Source organism: Eulemur rufifrons, chromosome 16, assembly GCF_041146395.1.
Source record: "Eulemur rufifrons isolate Redbay chromosome 16, OSU_ERuf_1, whole genome shotgun sequence".
In the NCBI taxonomy this organism is placed as follows: domain Eukaryota; kingdom Metazoa; phylum Chordata; class Mammalia; order Primates; family Lemuridae; genus Eulemur; species Eulemur rufifrons.
The window spans coordinates 7,346,631-7,358,745 of record NC_090998.1 but is presented as its reverse complement, the minus strand read 5'-3'; the positions used below and the strand labels follow the sequence as shown (position 1 = coordinate 7,358,745).

General features: G+C 42.4%; 1 protein-coding gene across 1 annotated transcript in view; it reads left to right on the top strand.

Annotated features, from left to right (window-relative positions):
- The first annotated feature begins 781 nt into the window (after positions 1-781).
- Positions 782-12,115, top strand: part of LPCAT3 (lysophosphatidylcholine acyltransferase 3) — a 33,383-nt gene continuing 22,049 nt past the window's right edge. The window contains exon 1 of the mRNA XM_069489414.1: positions 782-1,207. Within this exon, the coding sequence (XP_069345515.1) occupies positions 1,057-1,207 (151 nt within the window). The 5' untranslated portion in view covers positions 782-1,056. The remainder of the gene's footprint in view (positions 1,208-12,115) is intronic.

Sequence of the window (12,115 nt, the reverse complement as noted above, 5' to 3'; positions counted from 1 at the left end):
CCTTTGTTACATACTCTCATAGAACCTTCATCCTTTCCTTTAGTGCACTTACCTTGCAAATTACACATTCATTAATGCTATTAACTAGCTGTGCACCATCCCAGTCCATTGCTTTGGGCTCATATTCCCAAACCTGGCACAGTCCCTGGCTCAAGCTAAATGCTCAACACACTTTTTTAGTGTCATCTGAACAGGATTACCTGTAGGAAGTAATAATGGGAAGCAGGGTGGGAAGAAAGGACTCTTATTTTCTGATTCATGTTTCTATACTGTTTAAACTCTTCACACGAACATGTATTACTTAACTAGTGACAAAACTAGTTGGATTTTTTTAATTAAAATTATAGTGTTAAAAAGGCATATCTTCATTTCATCGCCTCTCAGGGGAAGGTCACGTTTTGCTATAGGAAATTGCACGGGAAAGGGATCCCTGAAATAAAAGTAGCAGGCAAATAGTGTTCCTCGGGCATTGGGCTCTCCCCAGACCCTTCAGCAGCTTAAGCACTTAAGAACAGCCCACGCGTGCCGTTAGGAGGCGCTCGCGAAGCGGCAGCAGGAATTCCCGCCTCTCCGTTACATGCCCCAGTAACCCCAGCGCGCCGGTGACCGAGAGTAACCTCGCGGTCTGGTGACGGCCCCCCCCCCCCCCGCACCCCGCCCCGACTCTCGCCTGCTCCCGCTTCAGCCAATGGGAAGGCCGCGAACGAGCCGGCCGGACACTAGCGGACCGACTCCTCCCCCGAGCAGTTAGAACAGAGTTGTTCAATCACCAGGCCGCAGGCTCGGACTTTTCCGATGCCCCGTTCTCGTTCCGGCAGGAGTCACCTTTGCCTTACAAACGTTCGGACCCGCCCTCTTCCTACCTTGCTGCGCTAGGCCCCGCCCTTTGCTCGGATCTACCAATAACGGGGTGAGCCTGGAGCCGCTGGGCGGGCCTGCAGCCAATGCGCACGCCGTGGGCGGTCCCCGGGCCGGAATTGGGGGTGAAGCTACAGTGTTTTGCCCGCATTCGGGGCGCGCGGAGCTGGGGGTCCCTGGGGGGCGCCCGCAGTTAAGATGGCGTCCGCAGCGGAGGGGGACGTGGGATCGGTAGTGGAGCTGGCGGCGGTGCTGCGGTCGGCCTTCCAGGAGCTGAGCCTTAACAAGTTGGCGACGTCCCTGGGCGCGTCAGAACAGGCGCTGCGGCTCATCATCTCCATCTTCCTGGGTAAGGACCCTCCTGCCTCCGTCCGCCCCGTCGCGGAGTCCCCGGGGAACTGGGGAGGACTGGGGACCGGACCCCCCTCTCTTCCCGGAGCCACCCCCGAGGGCTTGGTGGGGTGCGGGTGTGAATTCTGAAGCCCCCCAGCCAGCTATTGAGGGGAAGACAGAAGTCCTGCCTGGAGTGTAGGGGCGCCGTGCCCTCTGAACCTCTTCACCTTGCTCTTCGACCCCTGCTGTGCCCTCTGGCCCATCTTTTCGCGTCCCCACCTTCTCTCATCATGCCATGTTCTACCCTTGCCCCCACGACCTATCTTTGTCGCTCTCTTGAGTTCCACTTTCTGTCCATGTGTCCTGCTGTCTGTTATTAATAACAACCCACACGCGCGCGCGCGCGTCTCGTCGGTAGGCATAGGCCACCTAACTTAGACCTTGGGGCCTTTTCAGACCCATATTCCATAGTTACTTATTCTGAGTCTCTATTTTGTGCATTACTTACTGGCTTATGTTACACTTTTGTGTCTTTTCTGTCCCATTTCTAATATTTTCTTCTTATACCATGTTGCTTTATTTTTTCCTTAGCCACCCACCTGTCATTTACCCTGGGATATCATTTTAATACTGGGCTTGGGAAACAGGTCTGACAACCCACTTAAAAATGATCCATGCTATTCCAAAGTTTATTACCCGTATGGTTCAAAGGATATGGTACATCTGAATTTCTGCCACCACAAGCTGTATGATAACTGGTTTATAGGCTTTTTTTACCACATCCTTACTCCCTGGTGTTTGAGTACCTGGAGATAGCATGGTACAATGGTAAAAGGTGTGGGCTTTGAAGGCAAACAGATCAGACCCAGCCTTGCTGCAGGGCACAAACTGAGAAGACCTAGCCAAGCCACTTAACTTCTTCTGGCCTAATTTTCTTATCTATGAAATGAGGACAACAATGCCTACATGTGGGATTGCTGTAAAGTTCTATAGGAATTCCAAGATCAATATCAGAGATACATAAGTCATTTGAGTAGTTGGAAGGTTTTATGAAGATTATAGAACTTTAGCTAGGAGAGTGGGGAAGAATTAAATAAAAACTAAAGTAACGATAAGGAAACAGGCCTGGGGCAAGAGCAGTTCCACATCTGCCCAGCTTTATCTCAAACACCATAAGTAGCTTTCTCCATAATAGTTTGAGAGAAGTTGGGCACATGTGGAAAGCCTTAAATACCAGAAAGAAGTTTGGAATTTATGCAGTTGTCAGTAGAGTCGTTTACATAGTTTGGAATTTATCCGGTTGTCCGTAGTGACATTGACATATGATATCATCAAAGGGTGTTAATCCAATCTAGATAATGGAAGAGGCATTAATTCATATTTAAACAACCTTGGGTAATAGCATTGTTTGCCTATTACATATCAAACAAAGATGATCTTCCTTTCGTCCAAATAAAGGTCACCTTTTCCCTGCCCTGTGGTATTGTAAGATTTTAAAGGTGGAAAGGTCCTTAGGTTGTACAGTTTGTTCAGTGTCACCCAGGTATAACCCAAATTTATTGACACCCCAATCTAGGGTTCTTTACACTAGCATTGAACTTCCTATTCTTTCAACCTTGTTTCTGACCCAGTTATTTGTTGAGATAGTAATTAACAATTAATAGTGTCTACATCCATTAGTTAGGAAGCTCACTCTTGGTTTCTGATCTATAAATTGACAGTATAATACATGTAGCATCAAATTATAAGGGGCAACCTGTTAAATGAAGCTAGGGCTGGAATTAGGACTTGGGATTTAACTTTTATGTGCTGACATAATCAAATACTGCCTGTGCACTTTTGGTGGGCTACTGCTATGTACTGTCATGGGACACACAGCTGACCAGGAAATTGTTTTGCCCCTATCCTACCCCTCTTCTCTCATCTTCTTTCATTACCATCAATCATCAAAGTAATATACACTTGGTGTAATACATCTACCATGCTCCCAAGTCCCCTTGCCCGTTCTACGATTTCCCATATCCCCCTTCCTATCTCACATATACTATTGTTCAGTAACTCACAGTATTTCTCATTTTTAGATCAACTTGGGGCTTCTTGTTGCCTTATGTCAAGTATAGCTCATTCGTGTGGATATGTAAGATTGTATTTCTAGGCATAGATTAAATACACGCATATAAATATAAATTGATAAGCTTGAAATGTGCATGGAAGAAGGTGTACATTTTGTATTACCACTTATGTGTGTTGTAACCTAGAAACAAGTAGCCTTTAAGCAGTGGAGTTCCCAGTTCCTGAGCCCAGCTCTCTCAGGGAACTGGGATACTAGAGCAAATCCTTGCTAGACGTGCCAAGAAGGCCTGTAGTCCAAAATGATTTCCCATTCACTTTCTACTGATTAGAGATTAATTTGGGTTAAAAGTCCCTCTCTCTAAATGCAGATACCCCAAGGGAAGCGTTAGATATATCATTCACATTTTTAATCGTAAATAATTTTTAATCAGATAGTCTCATTACTATTTTCTTAACATCTTACTTTCTCTGCTTAAGTTCTGTGGTTTGATCTGGGGGTGGGGCACAAAGCATCAAAGCAGTAGCTTTTAAACCTTTTTGACTGGGACCCATGGTAAGAAATATGATTTATGTTGCAACTCAGAACACACATACATATATATACACATATGTATATATATACGTATATATGTATTTGAAACTTGTTTCAGGAAACAATACTTGCCCTTACTATTTTATTTTTTAGTATCGTTTATGACTAAGTTGATTTCTTGACTTATTAATGAGTTACAACAGACAGTTTGAAAAATCCTGAGTTAGAGGCTGTTACTCTTTGTAGACCACTACTTTGGAGTATTTTGAACAACCAGAAGACTCTATTAAAGGGATGTGTGCATGTTTGTGTTGCGTGTGACACAATCGCAAGGAGTCTGGCGGAAGGGTACTGAAGAGGAATTTTGCTGTGAGCCCTGCTGCTGGCAAATGCTGCTGGAAAACATCTCCCCTTCCACAGCTTGTGTCCCATCACTCCTTAATATAATTAATAACAATAAATTTAATGAAATGTTCCTACTGTGGGTAAAGCAGTATTCTTGACCCTGCTGGACAGGGGTAGTGGGAGCAGTAGGAGCAGTGGGAGCGCAGGAGCCAGGCACTCAAAGGTATTGTGGTCTGTGAGGGGCAGACTGTGGGCATGTGATAAGTGCACTCATAACGCCAATAAACAGCTGAGGGGCAGACTGTGGGCCTGGGATAAGTGCACTCCTAACCCCGATAAACAGCAGAAACACAGGCGCTGTAAAAGATGGGACAGATGGGACATTTCACAAATAAGGAACCTTGAAAGTTGAGTGGACTGAGATGGTAAGACATGAGAATAGCATGAGCGAAAAAGCACTGAGGCAGGAGCATGTGGTGACATGCTCAAGGAATAGTAAGTCTCCAGTTCAGCTGAAACAAGACTTAAATAACGAAGTGGTGGGAAACAAGGCTAGGACTGTATAGGTTGTGGAATCTTGGAAGTCAAGGTAAGGAATTTGTATTTGAGAGGATGATAAGGAACCATTGGAGACTTTTGAATGGGGAGTATTGTGACTTGAGCTGTATTTTGCAAGATAAAACAGCCACAGGTGATTTGAAGTTGGCATAGACAAGAGGTAGTGACACTAAGGAGAAGGGACGGTGATCTAGATAGGAAGTTATGATGACTTGGAGGCAAGGTGGTTCACTGAGAGGGGGAAGTAGGGACCTCCTGTGGGATATTCTAGCAATACCGACTCTTTTGAAAAAAGGTAGAATCTGCAAGCACTGTCACCCACATAGCCCCATTCATGCCAGAAACCTAAGAACGAGACTTGTCGCCTCCCTTTCACTCACTCCCCACCTCCCAGTCACCAAGCCCTATCAATACAACGTCCAAATTGTGTCTAAATTCATCTACTTTTCTCCATCACCACAGCCACCATCCATCTGTCATCAGAACCACCAAGTAGCCTCCTGACCGATCTCTAATTCTGTTCTTGCCCCCTCCAGTCCACTCTCCAAAAGCAGCCAGAGCGATCCGATCCTGTGCCTCTCCTGCTCAGAACCCTTCAGGGGCTTCCAGATGTGGCTGGTAAGCCCCTGCCTGCTGCTCCAGCCTCGTCCCACGCCAGCTCACTACCTGTTAGCCATGTGGCCTTTCAGTTCCTCAGGAAAGGCATGAAGCCCTCCCTGCCTCAGGACCTTGCACATGCTGGCCCGCTGCCTGGGGTGCTCTTCACTCCGTCACTCACCTGACAGACCCCTTTTCATCTCTCCAGCCTCAGTTCAAATTGTCACTTCCTCTGAGAGTTCTTTCCTGACTCTCATTTTAAATTATGTCCCCTGTTACACTTTCTCATAAGGACTGGAATTTCTTCCCAGGTACATTAATATATTACAATTTGTAATCATATATTTGTAGTTGAGGGCAGGAACCATGGAAGTTTTGTCCTCCACAGTGTACCCAGCATCACAGTACTTGGCTTATAGAAAAGGCTTAAGTACCTGTTGTATAAGTGAATGTATGATTAAATGACTTGGCAACTGATTGACTGGAGGATAAAGAAGTAGTAAAAAAAAAAAAAAAAAAAGAGACTCCATTCTCCTGCCTGGGTAGGTAGAAAGATAATGGTATCTTTCATAAATGCCAGAGGTCAAAAGGAGGGTCTTATATTGCTCAGTGCCAGGTAATGGTCTGGTTTGGGATTTATTTTAGGTTCCAAGGGCACTTCTGGGTATCTTGGGAGTTGTGGCGCCTAGTCTTGAGCACAGGAAAGAAGCTGGGCTACAGATACAATTTTAAGGAATGAGTATTGGTATCATAACTGAATCAGAGATCGAATGAAATGCCATGGAAGAGCTTAATGCAAAGAAGATAATTTAATTCAGTTGATTATGTTCATGTTTCTACTCCTTGATAATAATAACAGCTGGCATTTATTAAGGATTTCTGTGTGCCAGACATTGTCCTAGATGCTCAACAGGCAATTTAAACCCGCAAATTCCCCATAAGATAATTTCCGTACTGTTGTGATGGCCCTTGTACAGATAGGAAACTAGGGCCTACAAAGGTTAAGTAACTTACGTAAAGCCACACTCAGTTCTGCCCCACTCCAGGGTTCCTGCTCTTTACCATACTGGGATTGGGAGGAGCACGTGGGGTGGAAAGTTAAATGTCCTTGGTGTCATTTTCTGTTTTCACTCTCCATGGTTAAACCAAGACGCAATCAGCATGTGAGCTACCTCTCAGCGTCCCAAGCTAGAGCGGGCCAAATGGAGCAGATGGCTACCCCACTTAGTGTGAGTGTTCTCTAGTCTTGGCTATGACTGTGGCTTGGCTGTTGGACTGATCAAAAATTGCAGCTGGGGGTAAGAATTCATTCCTCAGAGGTTCAAAATTAGCATCACTAAAGTTAGCGACCTTTAAAATCAAAGGAGGTCCTACAGTTTATTTCCCTTTGGACCAAAGTCAGGTCTGGCCCTTCAGGAAAGAATCCATTATTCAGTACAAAAAGCTTTCTTCAGGTAGCATGGAAATCACAATAAAAAGAGACCAAAGCTAAGCTAGGTGGAAATTAAACAACATTAACTAAACAAATTGGACTTCTAACCATAATACAAAGCAGGGTCCCAAATTTCTACTACTATAAGGGGATTGTCCTAAATGACTTTCAAGGCCCCTTCCAATTATAAAAGTCTAGGTATATTCTACAATTTTTTTTTTTTACTTTATTCTAATTTATAGCCACAAATTTCATCATAATCTAAAGCTTTCTGTTTGGGAATTTCTTTTTTGTTTTTTTGTAGAGGCATGGTCTCACTGTGTTGTCCAGGCTGGTCTTGAACTCCTGGCCTCAAGCAATCCTTCCACCTCGGCCTCCCAAAATGCTGGGATTGCAGGCATGAGCCAACATGCCCAGGGGATTTCTTTTAAATATATTTTTCCAACTACTTTTTATCTGTGCTCCAGTAGCTTACATCACGCAAAACTTCATGTTTTGAATTCCAGTATAACTTTATTGTCAAACAGAATCATTTCTTTGCAGAGGCTTGTATAAATTAGAACCCATGGGGTTATTTACACAAGCTGATTTACAAAAAAGTTACATATCCACTGACATTAAAGCATATCTGGGCAGCCATGTGAACTCACTGAGGTATCCAGTCCAGCAGCCTTTTAAAAATGATATTTGGGCCGGGCGCGGTGGCTCATGCCTGTAATCCTAGCACTCTGGGAGGCCGAGGCGGGCGGATTGTTTGAGCTCAGGAGTTCAAGACCAGCCTGAGCAAGAGTGAGACCCTGTCTCTACTAAAACTAGAAAGAAATTATATGGACAGCTAAAAATATATATATAGAAAAATTAGCCGGGCATGGTGGCGCATGCCTGTAGTCCCAACTACTCGGGAGGCTGAGGCAGGAAGATTGCTCGAGCCCAGGAGTTTGAGGTTGCTGTGAGCTAGGCTGACGCCACGGCACTCTAGCCTGGGCAACAAAGTGAGACTCTGTCTCAAAAAAAAAAAAAAAAAACTGAACATATATGTGGAGATCAGGTTAAAAGTGAGAAAAATCTGAGGAACAGCAAGTAGACCTGAAGACCAAATACCATTTTTGAAAGGAATACTGCAGGCCAGGCTCGGTGGCTGACGCCTGTAACCCTAACATTCTGGGAGGCTGAGGCGGGGGGATCCCTTGAGGTCAGGAGTTCAAGACCAGCCTGAGCAAGAGTGAGACCCCCGTCTCTACTAAAAATAGAAAAAAATTAGCTGAGCAACTAAAAATAGAAACAAAAAAAAATTTAGGCCAGTGTGGTGGCAAGTGCCTATAGTCCCAGCTACTGGGGAGGCTGAGGCAGGAGGATCCCTTGAGCCCAGGAGTTTGAGGTTACTGTGAGCTAGGCTGATGCCACGGCACTCTAGCCCAGGCAACAGATCAAGACTCTGTCTCAAAAAAAAAAAAAAAGGACTACTGCAACAAGTAATCCTCTTTAGCTAGAACAAGAGCTGGATCCATAAAAGAGTAATAGAGAAAACCCTGATAGACCTTTCAGGTGAGTGGGAGCGGGAAGCAGTAAGGTATAACACGTGCAGTCTTTAGAGACCTGCAGGCCTAGTTCCAGTTCTGGATCAAATATGTACTAGTTGTTTCACCACAAACCAATTACCAAACTTCAGCCATCCATTTCTTCATGTTCCCAAAGACCAATTTTATTAAAAAAATAAAGTTAAGAGTTAAGCAATATATCTGATAAATAATTTTTAGACTTATATTGAATTCATAACAGGCAGCAATATTTTGAAATAATGCAAAATTTGTATGAATTTTTAAATAATACAGTCATCAAAGAAATTTTCTATTTCTAGAGGACCGCTTAGGCATACCCTTTGGGCGGTGGGTTCATTCTCCTTTGCTCTAGAGAAGTTCGAGAACCATTGCTCATTGGGATGCTGTGAGGACTAAATGGGATAAACTGTGTAAACATTTGACCAAGTCTGACCCAAGATAGTTTTACATAATTGTTCTTTCTCTTCCCTCTCAATAAATATTCATCTCCCTCTTCCCAAGGCGACTCAAAGTGTGGTCTTGGGATTCATCTGCATCTCTTGGAAACCTGTTAGAAATGCAGATCCTTGGGTCTAGCCCAGACCTACTAAATAAGAAACTCTGACAGTGAGGCCCAGTAATCTGTGTTTTAACAGGCCCTCCAGGTTGTACGTAATACCCTAGAGTTTGAGGGCCCCTGGTTTAGTGTATTTCTTCATGTATCTGTTTTGTAAAACTTGATGTACTGGTAGTACCTTAAACTTTTTGAAATGTCATTGTATCCTGTGATCTTTGGAATAAACAAAACTCTCAGATTCTTTATGGCTTAGTTTCTCCCATTTGGTGACATATCTTGTTATTCTTCAAATATTATTACTGTTGAATCATACTGTTAATATCATTATGTTCATTATCATAACTATCATCATTATTACGTGCACCATCTGCTTCACACTTTTCATGAAAAGGATAGATAAGAAGGAATTGCATCGACACCCTTGAGTAATATAGCATTCTCCTAATTGATCGCCTTGCATTTTTTAACATAATTAATAACTTGTGACTTGTAACTTTAATAAAAATTAGGTGCCCTAGTTGCAGCTGGCAGGGAAAGCTGGGGGGGGGCTGTTGTTGTTGTTGTTGTTAGCATGAAACGAAGTTTACTGAGGAAGGACAAGATAGGTTTACAGAGTAGGAGTAAGATGTGTTCACCACAGAATGGCAAACAGACTCCTCCGTCGTAACGAAAGGGCCAGAAAGCTGTTCTGATATCAAAGCAAACTATCCTTCTCAAGCACAGAGTTTTTAAGGTAGGGTGTGTGCGTATGTCTCCACATTTTCCCAGTAGTTGCTGAAGTCGGGGACCAGGAGATTAGGGCCCACTTGGAGTTCTCTTGGTGAAACAATAATAGCTTCCTAGAGACCTTCAAAACTTATCTATAATTTGTATAACCCAAAAGGTGTTGTATGCATCTTTATTTCTGCCTGTTTTCAAAACAAGAAGGGGGTGTGGAAAGTAAGACACCAAAAAAAGCATAAGTAATTTCTAGATAAGAATTTCCTTTTAGCTCAAAATGGACTGGTTTTTTCATCTAAGTTCTTACCTATTCAAGCGGAAGCTTTGAAGATAAGACACATGAAGCCCTGGATGCCTTGAATGAAGGATCCTGTATAAGCACCATATGTACGATAATTGTCAATCATAGAGGCTTCTGATAGAAATGTCATTTCATTATAACTGTAGGGACAGTTTGTCAGAGAGTGAGAAGACTATCAAATCCAGGTTTTGTTCTTGGCTCACATTAAGTCATCATGTAGACTATTTAAAATGCCTCACTCTGACCATAGTCCAAAGTTTAAATTAAAAATAAAAAGCTTTTGTCAATTAATTAAAGATGTTTTTTAGTACCAAGTATTCAAGTTGCTATGGCATTTTCATAAGCAAACTGTACATGGTCATATCTGCTACCTAAAATTATATATAGTGAGATAGTAATTTTGCAGGCACTTAAGAATTCACTATAAAAAATAGAAGATTTGTGTGCGTATATTGTATGCAATTCCTATGAAGATATTAGATCCCAAAAGTTCAAAGTTCTGGTCTCCGTATGTTGATATATGCTCTAATGAGAAGTGGCACCCATGTAGATGTGGTACGTGGCTTATAGCTCTTGAGGTTTCCAGTTTCTGCTGTGATAGCAGAACTCAGATAGACTTGGCCACGACTCTGGATTACTGTCCCTAAATATCAAACTGCTGTGTACAAGCCAGCAAGCAGAGGCCAACTAGGACTGTGCCCTTTAAGGCTCCTACGGCATATCCCTTGAAGTTGGAGTCCAGACATACTGGGGACCCGCCCAAAAATACTGAACCATAAGAGCTACCAGAAGTTCTCATTCTTTAGCTAAAGAATAATCTGACTCCACTTTTTAATTCTTCATTGATGATTGGCTTTCTGAAAGAATAGGAAATAAAAGCAAAACATAGGAACTCCTGGATAGCACACATTTATTTTTAAAACACAGCCAACTTCCCAAGTATGCCCAGTGTCAGTTTAGGTTCAGTCTTACCGCAGAAGTGGCTGCAGGACAGTGCTTCTCAGCCTTTCCACTAAGTCTGCTAAAAGCCTAACAGAGTAATCATGGGGACCCAGCTCATCATCTCACCAGAAGCTCCAGATTTCTTCAAGTTTTGCCCCCTTGTTTTATATCAAAATTTGATGTATATTTTTATTATATTCTAAAATATGTCTTTTTTAATATTTTCCAAAATTCTCCCCAAATCTTTAAGTATCAATAATATTGAGTTGCTGATGTAAAAGGAAGTAGAGCATTTCCAGCTGGGATGGTCAGTGATAAATAGGACTTCATCAAAACTTAAAACTTTTGTCCATCAAAGGACGCTATCAAGAAAATGAAAAGATAACCCACAGAATGGGAGAAAATATTTGTAAATCAGATATCTGATCTGGTAAGGGCCTAGTAGTCAGATATATAGAGAACTCTTAGAACTCAGCCATAAAAAGACAACCCAGTTTTAAAATAGACAAAGGATATGAATAGTCAGTTCTCTAAAGAAGACATAAACATAGCCAGTAAGGATATGGAAAGATGTTCAATATTATTAGTCATTAGGGAAATGCAAATCAAAACCATGATGACATACTACTTCACACCGATTAGGACGGCAATAATCAATAATACAACAGGAACAAAAACAAGTATCGGTGAGGATATGGAGAAATTAGGACCCTCATGCATTGCTAGTGGGAATGTAAAATGGTACAGCCACTATGGAAAACAGTTTGGCAATTCCTCAAAAAGTTACCATATGACCCCAGCAATTCCACTCCTGGGGTATACCCAAGAGAACTGAAAGCATAAGTTGACACAAAAACTTGTACACAAATGTTCATAGCATTATTATAATAGCCAAAAAGTGGAAACAACCCAATTGTCCACCAATTGATGAATAAGCAAGATGTTATACCCATCACAATGGAACGTGATTCAGCCATAATAAAGAATGAAGTACTGTACATGCTGCAACAGGGATGAACCTTAAAAACATTACACTAAGTGAAACAATCAGGAAACAAATGGCCACATATTGTATGATTCCATTTACAAGAAATACCCAGAATAAGCAAGTCCATAAAGACAGAAAATAGATTTTTGGTGGTTGCTAAAGAATAAAAGGAGGAGTGAATTGGAAGTGACTGCTACGAGGTACAGGGTTTCTTGTTGGGGTAATGGAAGTGTTCTGCCATTAAATAGTGGAGATGTTGCATAACATTGTGAATATACTAAAATCCACTGAATTGTACACTTAAAAAAAAAAAGAGGGACT